The 19169-nt window shown below is 37.5% G+C and overlaps 1 protein-coding gene across 3 annotated transcripts in view; it reads right to left on the bottom strand.

The window, feature by feature from the left end:
- Positions 1-19169, bottom strand: part of CCDC91 (coiled-coil domain containing 91) — a 400614-nt gene that overhangs the window by 144591 nt on the left and 236854 nt on the right. For all 3 annotated transcript variants that reach the window (XM_055572830.1, XM_055572840.1, XM_055572850.1), the window contains one exon: positions 11002-11109. In XM_055572830.1, the coding sequence (XP_055428805.1) occupies positions 11002-11109 (108 nt within the window). The remainder of the gene's footprint in view (positions 1-11001; positions 11110-19169) is intronic.

Below are 19169 nucleotides of genomic sequence, written 5' to 3'. Positions count from 1 at the left end.
CTCTGCACTGATCACTGAGGAAGGCTTTCTTATCTCTTCTTGCAGTTCTTTGGAACTTGCATTCAAATGGGTATATCTTTCCTTTTCTCCTTTGTTTTTGCAGCCCTTCTTTTCACAGCTATTTGTAAGGTTTTCCCTGACAGCCATTTTGCTTTTTTGCATTTCTTTTTTTTAGGGATGGTCTTGATCACTGTCTCCTGCACAATGTCATGGACCTCTGTGCATAGTTAATCAGGCACTGTCTATCAGATCTAGTCCTTTAAATCTTTTTCTCATTTGTATAATCATAAGGGATTTGGTTTAGGTCATACCTGAATGGTTTAGTGGTTTTCCCTACTTTCTTCAATTTCAGTCTGAATTTGGCAATAAGGAGTTTATGATCTGAGCAAAAAGACAGGACACTGAAAGATGAACTCCCTAGGTTGGTGGTGACCAACATGCTACTGGTGATCAGTGGAGAAATAACTCCAGAAAGAATGAAGAGATGGAGCCAAAGCAAAAACAACACTCAGTTGTGGATGTGACTGGTGAAAGAAGCAAAGTCTGATGCTGTAAAGAGCAATATTGCATAGGAACCTGGAATGTTAGATCCATGAAACAAGGCAAATTAGAAGTGGTCAAACAGGAAATGGCAAGAATTAAGCATAGTAAGTGCTGAAGATGAGCAATACAGAGGCAATACTAAGTTCTTCAATAAGTATTACCTGATCAGTCTACTAGAAATACATATACTTGGGCTCCAACTAAACTATTAAGAATCAAAACTAATGGTCAAGAAGCCTGTTAATCTGAACAAATATCTCCAGAAGTCTCATTGGAAAACACTAACCAAAATGATATTTCCCAATAATGTGGAAACAAACACTTTGCTGGTTTCCTGTTAAAACTACAACAGACTGAAGCACATTAAAATGCTGCTTTTGTAGACAAAAAACCAGCTAAGTATTGCCAACTTCATAAGGTTCAGCTTCATGTATTTCTTTGTCCCACTGGATTTACTGCATCAAACTCTGTAGGAAAGAGAATGTTGTTAACAAATAAAGCAGTCCAAGAAATTTTCATGATAAAGAAAATCTCAGAAAAAAACAATTATCACCAGGAGGAAATTAAGAGGTCAGAAAATTAAAATTCCCCAAGTTATACTAGTTCCTGTTCTAGATCTGTGAGGCTGGCAAATCTCATTTCAAATCTAATCTGGAGCCTAATTTTTATTGAAACACAGCTGTGCCCATTCACTATACAGTGTTTATAGGCACTTTCTCACTATACCAGCAGAGTTAAACAGTTGCAACAGAGAGCCTAAAATATTTACTATTAATACCTATCCTTTTTGGGAAAGATTTGCCAAACTTCCCTTAAAGCAATATAAATAACACAACAAAGATTTGCAAACGATAAACCAACAGAGGCCATAAAATTATGTGAAGACATAATAATCCTAAACATTTATGCACCAAATACAAGTATGCCAGATAGATGGGGAACTAGTCAAATGCATAAGTATAGTCATATATTTTAACACCTGCTTCTCAATAATTGGTAGACAATAGAACAAAAATCTGTAACAACATGGACTTAAATAACATGACAAAAACTTGATCCAATTAACATCTATTTAAAAAAAAAACTGCACCAACAGAAGAATGAACACTCTTTTCAAGTAGACAGAGAAATCTCAAAAAAGTACTTAAATCATATGAGGTATATTCTCTGTCTATATTACAATGAGATCAGAAATCAGTAAAAGTAGTACATTTGGAAAACCACAGAATATTTAAAAACAAATGACACATTTGTAAATAATCCAAGGTTAAAAAAAGAAATCAATAAAAAAACTTAAAAGTATTTTTTCTCACTGAAAATGAAAATATGACATTTAAAACTGTGAAACACATATCTAAAGTAGTACCTAGAAAGAAATTTACATTACTAAATAGGTTATTTATAAAGCAAGACTTCTATCAATGACCTAAGTGTCTACTTCAAGACACTAGAATAAGTACAAATTAAATCTCAAATTAAAATTAAGCTAAAGAAATAAAATAATAAAGGTCAGAGTAGTAATCAGTGATGCAGAAATAAGAAAAAAAAAAAAAAAACAAAGAAAATCAATGAAATACGCTGACTCTTTGAAAGGATAAAAAAAATAATAAACCTCTACAGAACTGTCAATTCCCTGGTAGCTCAGATGGTAAAGGATCTCCCTGCAGTGCAGGAGTTTGATCCCTGGGTCTGAAGATCCCCTGAAGAAGGGAACTGCAACTCACTCTAGTATTATTGCCTGTAGAATTCCACGGACAGAGAAGGCTGGTGGGCTACTGTCCATGGGGTCACAAAGTGTTGGACATGACTGAGCAACTAACACTTTTGCTACAGAATTAATGAGGAAAAAAGAGGATACGGATCACTAATAACTGGAATAAAATAAGAGATATCACCAAAGATTTATGAAAAAAATTACACCATAAACCTATACAGAGATAAATGACAATAAAATCCAACATCTATTCCTGGAATAAAAACTTGGAAGTAGAAAGAAAATACTTAACCTAATAAATGCCTTTAGGGTATCTATAGCTAAGTTTGTATCTAATGATGAAAAACTGAATGTTTTCTTCCCAGGTCAAAAAAGGCAAAGATATCCTTCTATTTTAACATTTACTAGAGGTTCAGTCGGAGAAGGCAATGGCACCCCACTCCAGTACTCCTGCCTGGAAAATCCCATGGACGGAGGAGCCTGGTAGGCTGCAATCCATAGGGTCGCTGAGGGTAAGGCACAACTGAGCAACTTCACTTTCACTTTTCACTTTCATGCATTGGAGAAAGAAATGGCAACCCACTCCAGTGTTCTTGCCTGGAGAATCCCAGGAATGGGGGAGCCTGGTGGGCTGCCGTCTATGGGGTCACACAGAGTCGGACACGACTGAAGTGACTTAGCAGCAGAGGTTCACTTAGTTCATTAAGTTAAGAAAAATAAATAAAAGGCATCGAGATTAAATGGAAAATGAAATGATGTCTCTGCTTTCAGACAACATGATCATCTATACAGAAAACCCTACAGACTTTACAAAAAGAGGTGCTTAAACTAGTAAGGGATTTTAGCATCATTACAGAATACAAGACCAATACACAACAATCAATTGTATTGACTGTTATGTACCAGCAACATGAACTGGGTAATTAAAATTCTTAAAAATATATGTCAAACTACCACTAAATAAATATAAAATATATCAGGATAAATTTGACCCCAAAACTGTGTTCGACTTGAACAGTGAAAAATTTTAAACTGGAAAATTTTATAAAGACCCAAATAAATGGAACAATAAACTGTATTATTAGGTAAGAAGACTGAATACTGTAAAGTGGTCAACTGCATCTAAATAGAATCAACTTAATCCAATCAGTATCTATGATACAATAAGAAATACATATTAGGTCTTTATCCCCAGTTCCTAGCAGAGACCTAAAACCCTTTTAATCCAGGGTATTTAGGAGTGAAAGGAGTATCTTTTATTATTCACAAGAAGACTCTTTCAACAATACTTGAGTTTATGCTAATGAGGAGACTCTTGGTAGGTCTCAAGATATCTTCAGGAGACTGTCAGAGTAACAAACCATATCATAAAGAAAGAGTTGGAACATTCAACCTTATCCTCTTCCTCAACATGGATGGAAAGGAGCGGTGCTAAAGACAGTTAACCAACAATGGCCATAGATTTAATCAGTCATACCCACGTGATGAAACCTCTATAAAAACCCCTAAACAAAAGTTTTCTGAGAGCTTCCAGGTTAGTGAACACATCAAGTTGCTGGAAGAGATACATACCCAGAGAGTACCTTCTCACCCTTATCTTGCCCTACGCAACTCTTCCACCCTTATCTTGCCCTACATTGCATCATTTATAATAAAACTATCAAAGCCTCAAAAGGAATTTTTGGGAACCCTTGCTTTATACCCAGTTAGTCAGAAATAGAGGAGGCCCAGGACTTGGGACTGGCCTTTGAAGTTGGTGTAGCCTTGTGGAACTGATCCCTTAACCAGTGGGGTCTGCTCTAACTCTGGGCAGTGTGAGAATTAAATTCACTTTAGGACATTCAGTTGGTGTGCACAGAGAACTAGAGAAATCTCTGATGTTAAAACCCACATATTCGGTGTCAAGAGTATTTGGCTGTGAGCAAACACAGTTCAAAACATCCCAGCATGCTTTGCTGTAGAAATCAACAGGCTGATTATAAAGATTACATGGAAATATGAATGACCTGCTGCTGCTGCTGCTGCTAAGTCGCTTCAGTCGTGTCCGACTCTGTGCGACCCCATAGACGGCAGCCTACCAGGCTCCCCCGTTCCTAGGATTCTCCAGGCAAGAACACTGGAGTGGGTTGCCATTTCCTTCTCCAGTGCATGAAAGTGAAAAGTGAAAGTGAAGTCACTCAGTCGTGTCCGACTCTTTGCAACCCCATGGACTGCAGCCTACCAGGCTCCTCTGTCCATGGGACTTTCCAGGCAAAAGTACTGGAGTGGGGTGCCACTGCCTTCTCTGATGAATGACCTAGAATAGCCCAAATGACTCTGATATACAAGCACAATATTGGAAGATTTACACTACCTGAATTCAAGACTTATTGAATGTGTATGGTAAATAAATAGTACAAGACTTGAGTTGAAACAGACAAATAGATAAATTGAACTGGTAGAGAATTAAGTAGCAAACCCACACATAACATGATTAATTTTTGAAGAAGGTACAAAGGAAATTCAATGGTGAAAGAAAAGTCTTCTTAGCCATTAAGACTGTAATGCTTAGACATCCATACAAAAAAGAAGAAGAAGAAGAAGAAACTTCAGTCCATATCTAGAACCATATGCAAATATCAAATGAATTACCTGGATCATTTGTAAACCTGAAATTATGAACTAATACCTTTAAAATTAAATACGGAAGAAAATATTTTTGATTTTGGGTTAGGTTAAGACTTCTTAGATGTAAGTAACATCAAAAGAATTACCCATAGGAAAAAAAATGAATTGGATTTGTATGTCATTTAAAATTTCTGCTTTTGGAAATACATTAGAAGAAAAGAAAAGCCATAGACTATGATAAAGTATTTGAGCACATATCTGAAGAAAGATTTATATCTAGAATATTAAAAAAAAAACTCTGAAAATTCAACTATGAGAAAACAATAACAACAATTAGGGACAAATGTCACTTTCCTAGTTAATATCTTTTAATAGCACCCAATTTCAGGTCAGACAATGTGGCAGACAAGGTCATTCTATTCAACAACAACAAACCATTTCTTGATCAGATTGTGACAGCAACAAAAAGTAGATTTTATATGACAACTGATGATAACCAGTTTAGTGGCCGGACAGAGAAGAAGCTCCAAAGCACTTTCCAAAGCCAAACTTGTACTAAAAAAAAGTCATGGTCACTGTTTGGTGGTCTGCTGCTGGTCTGATCCACCATAGCTTTCTGAATCCTGGAGAAACCATTACATCTGAGAAATGCTCAACAAATCCATGCTGCTACTGCTAAGTCATGTCAGTCGTGTCGGATGCTGTGCAACCCATAGACTGCAGCCTACCAGGCTCCCCCGTCCCTGGAATTCTCCAGGCAGAAACACTGGAGTCGGTTGCCATTTCCTTCTCCAATGCATGAAAGTGAAAAGGGAAAGTGAAGTCGCTCAATCGTGTCGACTCTTAGCGACCCCATGGACTGCAGCCCACCAGGCTCCTCCGTCCATAGGATTTTCCAGGCAAGAGTACTGGAGTGGGCTGCCATTGCCTTCTCCACAGCAAATCGATGAGATGCACCCAAATCTGCAACTGCTGCAGCCGCATTAGTCAACAGAAGGGGCAAATTTTTCTCCATGACAACACCTGACTGCACATCACACAACCAACACTTCAAAAGTTGAACTAATCAGGCTTTGAAGTTTTGCCTCCTCCACACCTGACTTCCCGTCAACTGACTACTACTTCTTCAAGCATCTAGAAAACTTTTTGCAGGGAAAATACTTCCAGAACCAGCAGGAGGCAGAAAATGCTTTCCAAGAGTTTGTCAAATCCTGAAACATGGATTTTTACACTACAGAAATAAACCAACTTATTTTGCACTGGCAAAAATGTGTTGACTGCATAATGGTTCTATTTTGATTAATAAAGATGTGCTTGAGCCTAGTTATAATGATTAAAACTTATGGCCCATAACCACAATTACATTTGCACCAACCTAATACATTTAAAAGATGAGAAAAATAAACCACAGAGAGGTTAAAGGACATTCCACAGTAACACAGCTAAGTGACAAAGCCAGGGATAATGGAGCCTCTTTGATTCTGGAGCACATGCTTGTAACTACTCTTGTGAGAGTTAACTTGCTTTTCCCTTAAATTCTAAATTTGAATAAAATAGAAAAAAAAAAGACTCATATACACATGAAAGGTTGAGCCAAATTATTCTTAAAGAACAATCCAGGTATTATTTTTATTAAAGTTACTTATTTCAAATTTCAAAAGACATCTCAAGAAATATGATTTGGAAAATATGTGTGAAATGCCATTTAAACACTTTATATGACTTTTACCTAATGATCATATCGCTGCTGCTGCTGCTGCTAAGTCGCTTCAGTCATGTCTGACTCTGTGCAACCCCAGAGACGGGAGCCCACCAGGCTCCCCCGTCCCTGGGATTCTCCAGGCAAGAACACTGGAGTGGGTTGCCATTTCCTTCTCCAATGAATCAAAGTGAAAAGTGAAAGTGAAGTCACTCAGTCGTGTCTGACTCTTAGCGACCCCATGGACTGCAGCCCACCAGGCTCCTCTGTCCATGGGATTTTCCAGGCAAGAGTACTGGAGTGGGGTGCCACTGCCTTCTCTGGATCATATCGCTATTAAGTACTATTTAATTACACTGAATTGTTTATGATCCTCTAAATGTCCCATGGTAGTCTTGAGTGCTCTTCACTAAATATTTCTCATGGAAATATTTCTGGTGATATTCACTGATGAACATGCAATGCATTTCCATGTATTTAGGTTATTTTCAATTTCTTTCAGCAATGTTTTGCAGTTTTTAGCTTACAAGTCTTTCTTCTCCTTGGTTAATTACATTAAAAAAAAAAAATTAAATGCCTCCAAGACAGTTTGTTCTTTAAACTGCTCTTGCAAACAGTAAATAGGCGAACCCACTGTTAAAGATTCAATGGATTAAAGGATCCCCAGGAACAGACTCAGTAAGTCTGTGATGGTCCTGTATATGCTTTCATTTAGGACCAAAAGGTTTGAGAAAAAGAGAACACTGGGATTTCTTCAAACTGGGTTTCATAAACGAAGCTATCTTTAATCAGAAGATGAGAGAGACATAGACAGACAGGAAAGCTTGAACATATTTAACATATTAAATCTAGAACATGGGTCTCTAAAATAACTAGGGATTTGCATCTAACAAATGGAGCCAACTGTAACCAGATAAAATGTCCAAAGAACTGTCATCCTGAACTGTGACTGTTTCCTACCCTAAATGACGCAGGACTCCCAAATTTTTATAGAGAGGGAGCAGGGTGAGAAATTATATAATCTCCAATACTCACATTAGGTATAGCCAAAAAAAAAAAAAAAAAAACTAAAAATTTAGACCCTATAGGATTCATAAAGAACAATGGACAAGAAACCCTGGCCCTAAACCCTGAAAAGTAAATCACGGTAAATTAAAAAGCAAATCCAATCTCCACAGCAGAGATACTTACTGAATCTATTCATTGAGATTTTAGAATTGCTACACAGTAATGCTAGCTATGCATCTCTGATTCATCTTTCCTTCTGAGAGCATTCACAGTATACACCCTGCCCTTTATCTCACTACTGTATACCAGATCTGTTGGTGGTAAACAACATATATTTTAGTTCCTAGTTCTTCAGGTCAAAAGGGACTATATGTCTAACCCTGATGATGTAGAGACTACAGCACATCATTTCCCACCTATCACTCAAATATCCTGGACTTTTGAGCATGAGACTATCACTTACCAACAGCCAGACATCTGGGACTGTGATGTCAAGTGTGCCTTAGGAGGCATCACTGCAAACAAAGCTAGTGGAGCTGATGGAATTCCAGCTTAAGCTAATACAAATCCTAAGAGATGATGCTATTAAAGTGATGCACTCAATATGCCAGCAAATATGGAAGACTCAGCAGTGGCCACAGGACTGGAAAAAGGTAAGTTTTCATTTCAACCCCAAAGATTGAATGGGCATTCAATGGGATGGGCAATGCCAAACAATGTTCAAATTACCATATAATTGCTATCATTTCACATGCTAGCAAGGTAATACTCAAAATACTTCAAGCTAGGCTTCAACAATATATGAACCAAGAACTTTCAGATATACAAGCTGGATTTAGAAAAGGCAGAAGAACCAGAAATTAAATTGCCAACATCTGTTGGATCATAGAAAAAGTAAGGGAATTCTAGAAAAACATCTACTTCTGCTTCATTGACTAAAGTCTTTGACTGTGTGGATCACAACAAACTGAAAAATTCTTAAAGAGATGGAAATATCAGATCACCTTACCCACCTCCTAAGAAACATGTATGCAGGTCATGCAGCAACAGTTAGAACTGCACATGGAACAACACACGGGTTCAAAATCGGGAAAGGGCGACACCAAGTCTGTATACTGTCTCCCTGCTTATTTAACTTATATGTGGAGTACATCATGGAAAATGCTGAGCTGGATGAAGCACAAGTTGGAATAAAGATTGCTGGGAGAAATATCAATGACCTCAGATATGTAGATGATACTACTTTAATGGCAGAAAGTCAAGAGAAACTAAAGAGCCTTTTGATGAAAGTGAAAGAAGAAAGTGGAAAAGCTGGCTTAAAACTCACCATTCAAAAAACAAAGATCATGGCATCCGGTCCCATCACTTCATGGCAAACAGATGAGAAATTAAGGGAAACAGTGACAAACTTTATTTTCTTGGGCTCTAAAATCAAAGCAGATGGTGACTGCAGCCATGATATTAAAAGATGATTGATCCTTAGAAGAAAAGTTATGACCACCCTAGACAGCATATTAAAAAGCAGAGATATCACTTTGCCAACAAAGGTCCATATAGTCAAAACTATAGTTTTTCCAGTAGTCATGCACAGATGTGAGAGATGGACCATAAAGAAGGTCGAGCACCAAAGAATTGATGCTTTCAAATTGTAATCCTGGAAAATTCTCTTGAGAGTCCCTTGGACAGCAAGGAGATCAAACCAGTCAATCCTAAAGGAAATCAGTCCTTCATATTCAGTGGAAGGACCAATTGATGCTGAAGCTGAAGCTCCAATACTTTGGCTACCTGATAGGAAGATCTGCCTCACTGGAAAAAACCTTGATGCTGGGAAATATTGAGAATAAGAGAAGTGGGTGACAGAGGACGAGATAGTTGGATGTCATCATCGACTCAAAGGACATGAGTTTGAGCAAACTCGGGGAGATAGTGATGGACAGACAGGTAAGGAAGTCTGGCATGCTGCAGTCCATGGGATCACAAGGAGTCAGACACAACTGAGCAACTGAACAACAACAACAATATCTGGATAGAACCTTCAGATTTTCTCCCATATGGGCAGGTTAAGAAATTTTACCTGAGAGATGAAGGCTGGAAATATCTGGCAACCTAAAGAGCAGACCATGGTATACCAGGGCTGCTTATCAAAGATTTTCTGCCCTCTCCCTCTCCCTACTCCAGATTCAGAGTAGGGTTTCACTCCCTGACCCCAAGATGACTGCGGGCACTGCAGATACAAGTTGGGAGTAGAAGTGTCATTTCCAGTCCAGAATGTTGAAATACCAGAAGGAAATCTGACTTTTTCTTTTTTTTTTAACTCTACCAGGTAACATTCCACAACTGAACTGTTTTATCAGACTAGTTTCCATCATGAGGACATCATGACACTGAGCCCTCAAAGCAGCCTCAGTGTATACAGAGAATTGGCTAAGATATAAATCTTCGCTGTCTGAAGTCAGGGAGTTTAAGGCATAAAATGGCTTGGCCTGGCCTGGCTAATACATGCCTTATGCTGTTTTACAGTTCTGTAACCTCCTCTTCTCTGTGATTTTTCTGTACATTTATACAGACATATCCTTTTTATCTCTGACAACCTGGTATTCTACCAGCCAAGAGAGTGCAATTGTTTTTTATTAAATTTATAAAATTTGCCATGCATTTCCTATTCTAAACCACTTATTAAAATGACCCTGAAAATACTGAACCAAACTGACCCCAATCTTGGGGACTAAGTGGCATGTTTATAAATCTTTGTTTAAATTCTAGATCTAAATTTTCTATTAGTATATTTTCTTCCTGTAATACGAAATAGGTCTTTTACATAAGGTTGATTTTATTTTCACCTATCAAGCCTCAAGTTATTCAAAAGTGTAGCTGGGAACTTCTTGCACATATTATTTATACTACGACACATACATACAGGCTTTTCAATTGACTATTTCATGTAAATGTACTTATCATGTCTGCAATGCTTTCTAAGACATTAATCAAGAAGAAACAAAAAAATCACGAGAAAATATCAAAATAGAAATAAATTCATATAAGCAATGAAAGGTAAATCAAACACAAATAAGTACTTAAATTCAAATATATTTATAAATCTTACACCACAAATTATTTCACATGCCATAATACATTTACAGTCATCTCTTTTGCTTTTGCTATTTGATAAATAATATGATACTCCAGAAATCAGCATAAGAATTAGCATTAATTTGGGGAATATTCACATAATTTAGGCCTTTAGGCCTATTTTTAGTCTATCATAAAATTCTCAAATTTTAACATTGATTTTACATCAGCAGATTTTTTTTTCTCCAAAATACATCAAGGAAAGTAAATGGCATGAAAGTGAATAAACAGTTCTAGAGCTCTCAGGGGAAGAGAGTCAGAAGAAAAGTACGAATATATAATGGATGTGCAATCTTATTACCTGAGTATTTAACAACTCTTCACACTTGTGTGCTTGTTTCTCAATTGCAGAAATGTACTGCTTTTCAATAGCTTCTACTTGTTGCTTAACTGAAGACTGTAGTAGTGCCTAAAAACAAGCAAAAATGTTATTTGGATCACAGACAAAACTTGGAATCTACTATTGGCATGATAAATTTTTTTTGACAGATGTACATGTCTGAAATATGATCTTCTGCATTACAAAATACACATTTGCGAATATTAAAGTACATTCATATATAACACTACTTTAAGCTTTTGGTTTTAGGTTTTCCTATTGCCCAAACTACAGTTTTTTGGCTCATTTTCCTTCCACACACCTTCTTGTTAAAAAGGCCAAGTCACAGAAGATGATAAAGAGAGTGAGCAGTTCTGTTAAATATAAATTCAGTTTAGCAAAGACCACACAAGATGAGAAGCATATGAAAGCTGCTGAAGAAAAAAAGAAAAGAGAAAAAAAACCAGACATATTTCACTGGCTGACAAAACTCCACATCCTCTCGGCACACTGTAATATCCCATGGGCCAAGCATGATCTTCAAGACCACAAGTCAAGTAAAAGCAGATGGAAACTCTGAGCAGTTTCAATCATGAAAAAAACTGCCCCCTAGGAAGTGCACGCCCCTAATGTGAAAAGGTGTAAGGCAAAGTGTGGATGGCAGAATCTCAAGGCAGTATTCATAAGAAGTAATAAAATGTGGGAGACTAGACAAACGCAAGTGGACAGTGTAAACACTGGAACCTCAGTCACTTAAATATAAAGATGTTAACACTGTTCTAAGGGAAGCCAAATCAGCAATGGAAGACGTTCCACCCACTTACTTCCTTATTGGCGACGCTTAGAATATTATCATCTTTCCTTTTTTTTTAAGGCATTATACATTATAGTTAATGTGCTCTCGATATTATCTTACATGCTATTTATAAATCCTGAATCATTCTAAAATATTCACTTCACCATATGCATAAGAACTCTTCAGCAAATATTCTATTTTTGAAGGTCTATCTGGATAATAAACTACTCATAATCAAAATAGTAAGTTGAAACAGACACATGTCTTATAGAAAACAGACCTTTGGCACATTTACCAAGAAAAGAAAAATATGCCAAATCTCTTAAATAATCTCTGTTTTGAAATAGACTTACTTGGTTGGAAACAACATGCATTAAGAGGCTAAATAAATATGCATGTATTTTTAAAAACTGAGACAAAAATATTTTTGAAACCTCTGGATAAGTCTCAAATCTTCAAATAATTAACTTTCTCTTGCAAATGTTAAACTGTCTCATGATGCTTCTACTCCTATAATTCAACAGTCATCACTCTGAAGCTGCAGAATTACCAGTGAGTTGGTAAAGGAAAATAAAGCTCTGATTGCAGTTTCACCAACATGAAAAGAACGGCTTTAACAGCACTGCTTAAGGTTTTCATTTATGTATTATGTCTTCTAAAGAATCCATAATGATAATTTATTTAAAAAATTAAAATTTAAACTGGCTAGACAATGTAAAGCTCCTATTTACCTTTGGTACAATATAATACTATTTTTGGACTTCAGAAAATTTAAAGGTTGGTAGATTTATGGCCAGTTCTCTTGGGTTACATTCATGGCATCTTTTGTAGAAAGAAAAATGTCATTCTCTAGGGGGACTTGGGTTATGGCAGAACTGTTTTGCTTAATGGAAAGGATTGTTTTCACTTCCATATTTGCTGATACCAAATAATCCCAGTTTTAATACCAAGTTGTTATTTTTTAGTAAATTATATCCTTTAGAGAGACAGGTAAATTAATGAAATAAAGTAATACTTCCTTATCATAATTAAGAAACACAAATGAACAGTACTTCCTCCTTTGGTGATTAATTTGTAAACTACATACTCATTTGCTACCAAACTTCAAGGAAGTAAGCACCCTAGGATAATGAATCATGTAAAGGCTAAACTGTAATTATGGGACATGGAAAAAAGCTTTGCACAAATGACCAGCTTTTCACATAGTTCAAGCCTCTCATCTTAGCCCCATTCAGTTACTTAAATGTATCCATCTATAAAAGGACACCAAGGCAAGTAACAGGAACAGAAAGATTTAAAAAGTCAGTCCTCATTGAGTTCATTCTATTGTTGAACAGAAACATTCTCCAGAAAACAGAAGGTGCACAGTGATTATCAGAGATAGAAAATTTGCCCAAGGCCTGCCTGTAAGGCTGATTGCTATTCACAGAGAACATTAAATAAAGAAGACTAGCTGGACTTAAAGAGTGGAGGCAGATAGAATGGCAGAAAATGTAGAAAAGTAGGCAGGTGCCATATACTAAAAATCTTTGTATTGCCACAACAAGATTTTTTTTTTAAGTGGGACTATAATACTGAATGCAGAGTCGGACATGACTGAGCGACTGAATTGAACTGAACTGATAATACTGAACTTCCTAGTTGTGCATTCCAGTCCCCTATAATGAAAAGGACATCTTTTTTGGGCGTTAGTTCTAAAAGGTCTTGTGGGTCCTCATAGAACCATTCAACTTCAGCTTCTTCACCATTAATTGGTCAGAGCATAGACTTGGACTACCATGATACTGAATGATTTGCCTTGGAAATGAACAGAGATCATTCTGTCATTTTTGAGATTGCATCCAAGTACTGCATTTCAGACTCTTTTGTTGACTGTGATGGCTACTCCATTTTTTCTAAGGGATTCCTGCCCACAGTAGTAGATATAATGGTCATCTGAGTTAAATTCATCCATTCCAGTCCATCTTAGTTTGCTGACTCCTAGAAGGCAGATGTTCACTCTTGCCATCTCCTGTTTGACCATTTCCAATGTGCCTTGTTTCATGGATGTAACATTCCAGGTTCCTATGCAGTATCGCTCTTTACAGCATCAGATCTTGCTTCTATCACCAGTCCCATCCACAAGTGGGTGCTGTTTTTGCTTTGGCTCCATCCCTTCATTCTTTCTGAAGTTATTTCTCCACTGATCTCCAGTAGGATATTGGGCACCTACTGACCTGGGGAGTTCATCTTTCAGTGTCCTATCTTTTTGCTTTTTCATACTGTTTATGGGGTTCTCAAGGAAAGAATACTGAAGGTGTTTTGCCATTCCGTTCTCCAGTGGACCACATTCTGTCAGACCTCTCCACCATGACCCGTCTGACTTGGGTGGCCCACACACATGGCTAATGCAAAAGTAGGAGGTCAAGAAACACCTGGAGTAACAGGCAACTTTGGCCTTGGAGTACAGAATGAAGCAGGGCAAAGGCGAACAGAGTTTTGCCAAGAGAGTGCACTGGTCATAGCAAACACCCTCTTGCAACAACACAAGAGAAGACTCTACACATGGACATCACCAAATGGTCAACACTGAAATCAGACTGATTGTATTCTTTGCAGCCAAAGATAGAGAAGCTCTATACAGTTAGCAAAAACAAAACCTGGAGCTGACTGTGGCTCAGATCATGAACTCCTTATTGACTGATTTAGACTTAAATTGAAGAAAGTAGAGAAAATCACTAGATCATTCAGGTATGACCTAATCAAATCCCTTGTGATTATACAGTGGATGTGACAAACAGATTTAAGGGACTAGATCTGATAGAGTGCCTGATGAACTATGGACAGAGGTTCTTGACATTGTACAGGGGTCATGAAGATCTTTTTCATACAGTTCTTCTGTGTATTCTTGTCACCTCTTCTTAATATCTTCTGCTTCTGTTAGGTGCATACCATTTCTGTCCTTTATTGAGCCAATCTTTGCATGAAATGTTCCCTTGGTATCTCTAATTTTCTTGAAGAGATCTCTAGTCTTTCCCATTCTATTGTTTTCCTCTGTTTCTTTGCACTGATCACTGAGGAAGGCTTTCTTATCTCTCCTTGATATTCAAATGGGTTTATCTTTCCTTTTCTCCTTTGCTTTTCACATCTATTGTAAGGCTTCCTCAGACAGCCAGTTTGCTTTTTTGCCTTTCCTTTTCTTGGAAATGGTCTTGATCCATGTCTCCTGTACAATGTCAAGAACCTCTGTCCATAGTTCTTCAGGTACTCTATCAGATCTAGTGAGTGTGATCACTCACTTAGAGCCAGACATCCTAGAATGTGAAGTCAAGTGGGCCTTAGAAGTATCACTACAAACAAAGCTAGTGGAGGAGATGGAATCCAGTTGAGCTATTTCAAATCCTAAAAGATGAAGTTGTGAAAGTGCTGGACTCAATATGTCAGCAAATTTGGAAAACTCAGCAGTGGCTACAGGACTGGAAAAGGTCAGTATTCATTCCAATCCCTAAGAAAGGCAATGACAAAGAATGATCAAACTACTGTACAACTGCACTCATCTCACATGCTAGTGAAGTAATGCTCAAAATTCTATAAGCCAGGCTTCAGCAATACGTGAACTGTGAACTTGCAGATGTTCAAGCTGGTTTTAGAAAAGCCAGAGGAACCAGAGATCAAATTGCCCACATCCGCTGGATCATCAAAACAGGAAAAGAGTTCCAAAAAAATGTCTATTTCTGCTTTATTGACTTTGCCAAAGCCTTTGACTGTGTGGATCACAATATACTGTGGAAAATTCTGAAAGAGATGGGAATACCAGACCACCTGACCTGCCTCTTGAGAAACCTATATGCAGGTCAGGAAGCAACAGTTAGAACTGGACATGGAACAACAGATTGGTTCCAAATAGGAAAAGGAATACATCAAGGCTGTATATTGTCACCCTGCTTATTTAACTTAGATGCAGAGTACATCATGAGAAATACTGGGCTGGAAGAAGCACAAGCTGGAATCAAGACTACTAGGACAAATATCAATAACCTCAGATATGCAGATGATACCACCCTTGTGGCAGAGAGTGAAGAACTAAAGAGCCTCTTGATGAAAGTGAAAGAGGAGAGTGAAAAAGTTGGCTTAAAGCTCAACATTCAGAAAATGAAGATAATGGCATCCGGTCCCATCCCTTCATGGGAAATAGATGGGGAAACAGTGGCAGACTTTATTTTGGGGGGCTCCAAAATCACTGCAGATGGTAACTACAGCCATGAAATTAAAAGATGCTTACTCCTTGGAAGGAAAGTTATGACCAACGTAGACAGCATATTTAAAAGCAGAGACATTACTTTGCAAGCATAGTCAAGGCTATGGTTTTTCCAGTAGTCATATATGGATGTGAGAGTTGTACTATAACGAAAGCTGAGCGCAGAAGAATTGATGCTTCTGAAGTGTGGTGTTGGAAAAGACTCTTTAGAGTCCCTTGGAATGCAAGGAGATCCAACCAGTCCATTCTAAAGGAGATCAGTCCTGGGTGTTCATTGGAAGGACTGATGCTGAAGCTGAAGTTCCAATACTTTGGCCACCTGATGTGAAGAGCTGACTCATTGGAAAAGACCCTGATGCTGGAAAAGATTGAGAGTAGGAGGAGAAGGGGACGACAGAGGATGAGATGGTTGGATGGCATCACCGACTCAATGGTCATGAGTTTGGGTAAACTCTGGGAGTTGGTGATGGACAGAGGCCTGGCGTGCTGTGGTCCATTGGGTTGCAAAGAGTTGGACACAGCTGAGCGACTGAACTGACTGACTGATAATGCTGAACAGTGGAATTATTATTGTCACTGTCCAAACAAAGGATGTGCTGTCCGAAAACAATCCTTCGAAGTAGAATATTAATCATTGTGGACATAAATAGTAATAAACAATGGTACTACCTACAAGGTTTTATAGCTAATTCTATCATTATATAACTGGATATTTATTCTCCTGTGTAATATACTATAATAACTACCTTACCACTTCCTGTGCACTTATGTTCAAAAATGTACATTAGTCTTAACATTTTCCTTTAATTGTTTTTTTCCTTTGTAATCGGCTCTAGAGATATCAAAGACACAAGTAACCCTTCCCTTGTGTTTAAATAACACTACAAAAATGATTCATGAATTAGTTCCTTTATCAGCTATTTTAAACTGCTCAACACAAAGCACTAAGATTTTCATTATATCTAGAGGCAGAAAAACAAAGATGCACACAAGCATTCTATAAAGAAAAAAATGATACCCAAAGCAGGGAATATTTTGTTAATTTTCAACATGTTTAGGTTTTAGCTTCAGTCTTACAAGATCCTCTGTTATCATCCTGCTGCTGCTGCTGCTAAGTCACTTCAATCGTGTCCAACTCTGTGCGACCCCATAGGCGGCAGCCCACCAGGCTCCCCCATCCCTGGGATTCTCCAGGCAAGAACACTGGAGTGGGTTGCCATTTCCTTCTCCAATGCATGAAAGTGAAAGTGAAAGAGAAGTCGCTCAGTCGTGTCTGACTCCTAGCGACCCCATGGACTGCAGCCCACCAGGCTCCTCCGGCCATGGGATTTTCCAGGCAAGAGCACTGGAGTGGGGTGCCATTGCCTTCTCCACTGTATCATCCTAGCGGACAGGAAAACTACTGACCACACTTCTTCAAGAATAATTTTAAAGGTGTGAACAAGATCATAGATTTCATTAGAACAGGAACTATGTCACGTTTATATTCAGCTTTATATATTACACAGAGGTTTTTACAGTTATTTGTACATAGCATACACATGCAATAGCTATTTGGGGAGTGGCATTCCTTATACTGAGATTAATGTTTTAAAAATCATAGTTTTAATGATACCAATATTCATTAGAAAATTCACTAAGTTTCAAATTATAACTACCAAGGTCAGTTACCAACTTTGTTGCTGAATACATTTAATTCCTAAGAGAGATCTGAATTTTTTTTTTATTATTTTAGACTAGAAATATTTATTCTTTCTACTCCACAAGTATAAATTTTGAATAAACAAAATAGGGCATGTGAAGGATGATAAACTCCTTGAAAAAAATGTATGTTATAAATTCTTTAATGATTAGACTAGAAAATACTGATATTAAGTCAAAAACCTTGCTACACCAACCAATACCCATAAGCAGGAGACAGACTGTTTTTAATGGAACTGAGTATACACTGGAATCTAAGTGAGTGGAGAAGTTACAGTTCAAGTGGACTACTGCAAACCAAACTACAATCCACTGTACCAACAAATCCACAGAATTTCTCTTTTCCCTTGAAACAGCCCAATTCCTACAGATCTCATTCCAGCCTCATCAAATTTAATTACTTGTCCAGATTTTCAGAGCAGATGTGTCTAAAGAACCAGATGGTCTCTGAAACATTAATATCATGTTGGCATTTAGCACATAACCTTAAAAGAATACTTCATAGCTAATTTTAGTCAATAGTTAATTAATTAAAATTACTTTAAAAGTCAATCCTCTAAGTCATAATTTACAAATAGGAATAAGCTAGAGGCAAAACACAAAATAAATATCCCCAGTAAAAATTAAGCCCTAGGAAATAGGAATCTGTGATTAATTCACTGATGGATCCATTTTACCTACAATAGTACCTATGCTATGCTATGCTAAGTCGTTTCATTCGTGTCCGATTCTGTGCGACCCCATAGACGGCAGCCCACCAGGCTCCCCCGTCCCTGGGATTCTCCAGGCAAGAACACTGGAGTAGGTTTCCATTTCCTTCTCCAATGCATGAAAGTGAAGAGTGAGAGTGAAGTTGCTCAGGCTTGTCTGACTCTTCGCAACCCCATGGACTGCAGCCTATCAGGCTTCTCTGCCCCTGGGATTTTCCAGGCAAGAGTACTGGAGTGGGGTGCCATTGCCTTCTCCTAATAGAAGACAAATAACTATTGAAGGAACTGAAGAAATAAATCATGATTTCAGTATATCCAATTTGTATTATTTGCCAATTCATAGAAAAACTATTAAAACACTGATAATAACTAGGTCTGTATCTATTGTATTAGTTTAGCTTTTGGACTGAAGTAGTACACATAAATAAACTGCTATAAAGGGTCATTTGAAATCAAATACAATTTTACTTTTCTTAGGAAACTATCACAGTTTGCCTTTTTTTTTTTTTTTTTTTAACACCATAAACATTTTGTATTGGAGTATAGCCAATTAATGTTGTGGCGGTTTCAGGTGAACAGTGAAGGCACTTAGCCAGACAGTTTGCTTTTTTTAAATCTATTTCAGATCTTTTCCAATTTAACTAAAAATAAAATAAGAAAATTAAACATGGAAACCCACTCCAGTATTTCTTTCCTGGAGAATCCT

This window comes from Bubalus kerabau, chromosome 1, assembly GCF_029407905.1.
Source record: "Bubalus kerabau isolate K-KA32 ecotype Philippines breed swamp buffalo chromosome 1, PCC_UOA_SB_1v2, whole genome shotgun sequence".
Taxonomy (NCBI): Eukaryota; Metazoa; Chordata; class Mammalia; order Artiodactyla; family Bovidae; genus Bubalus; species Bubalus kerabau.
This window is presented reverse-complemented; position numbering and strand designations above follow the sequence as displayed.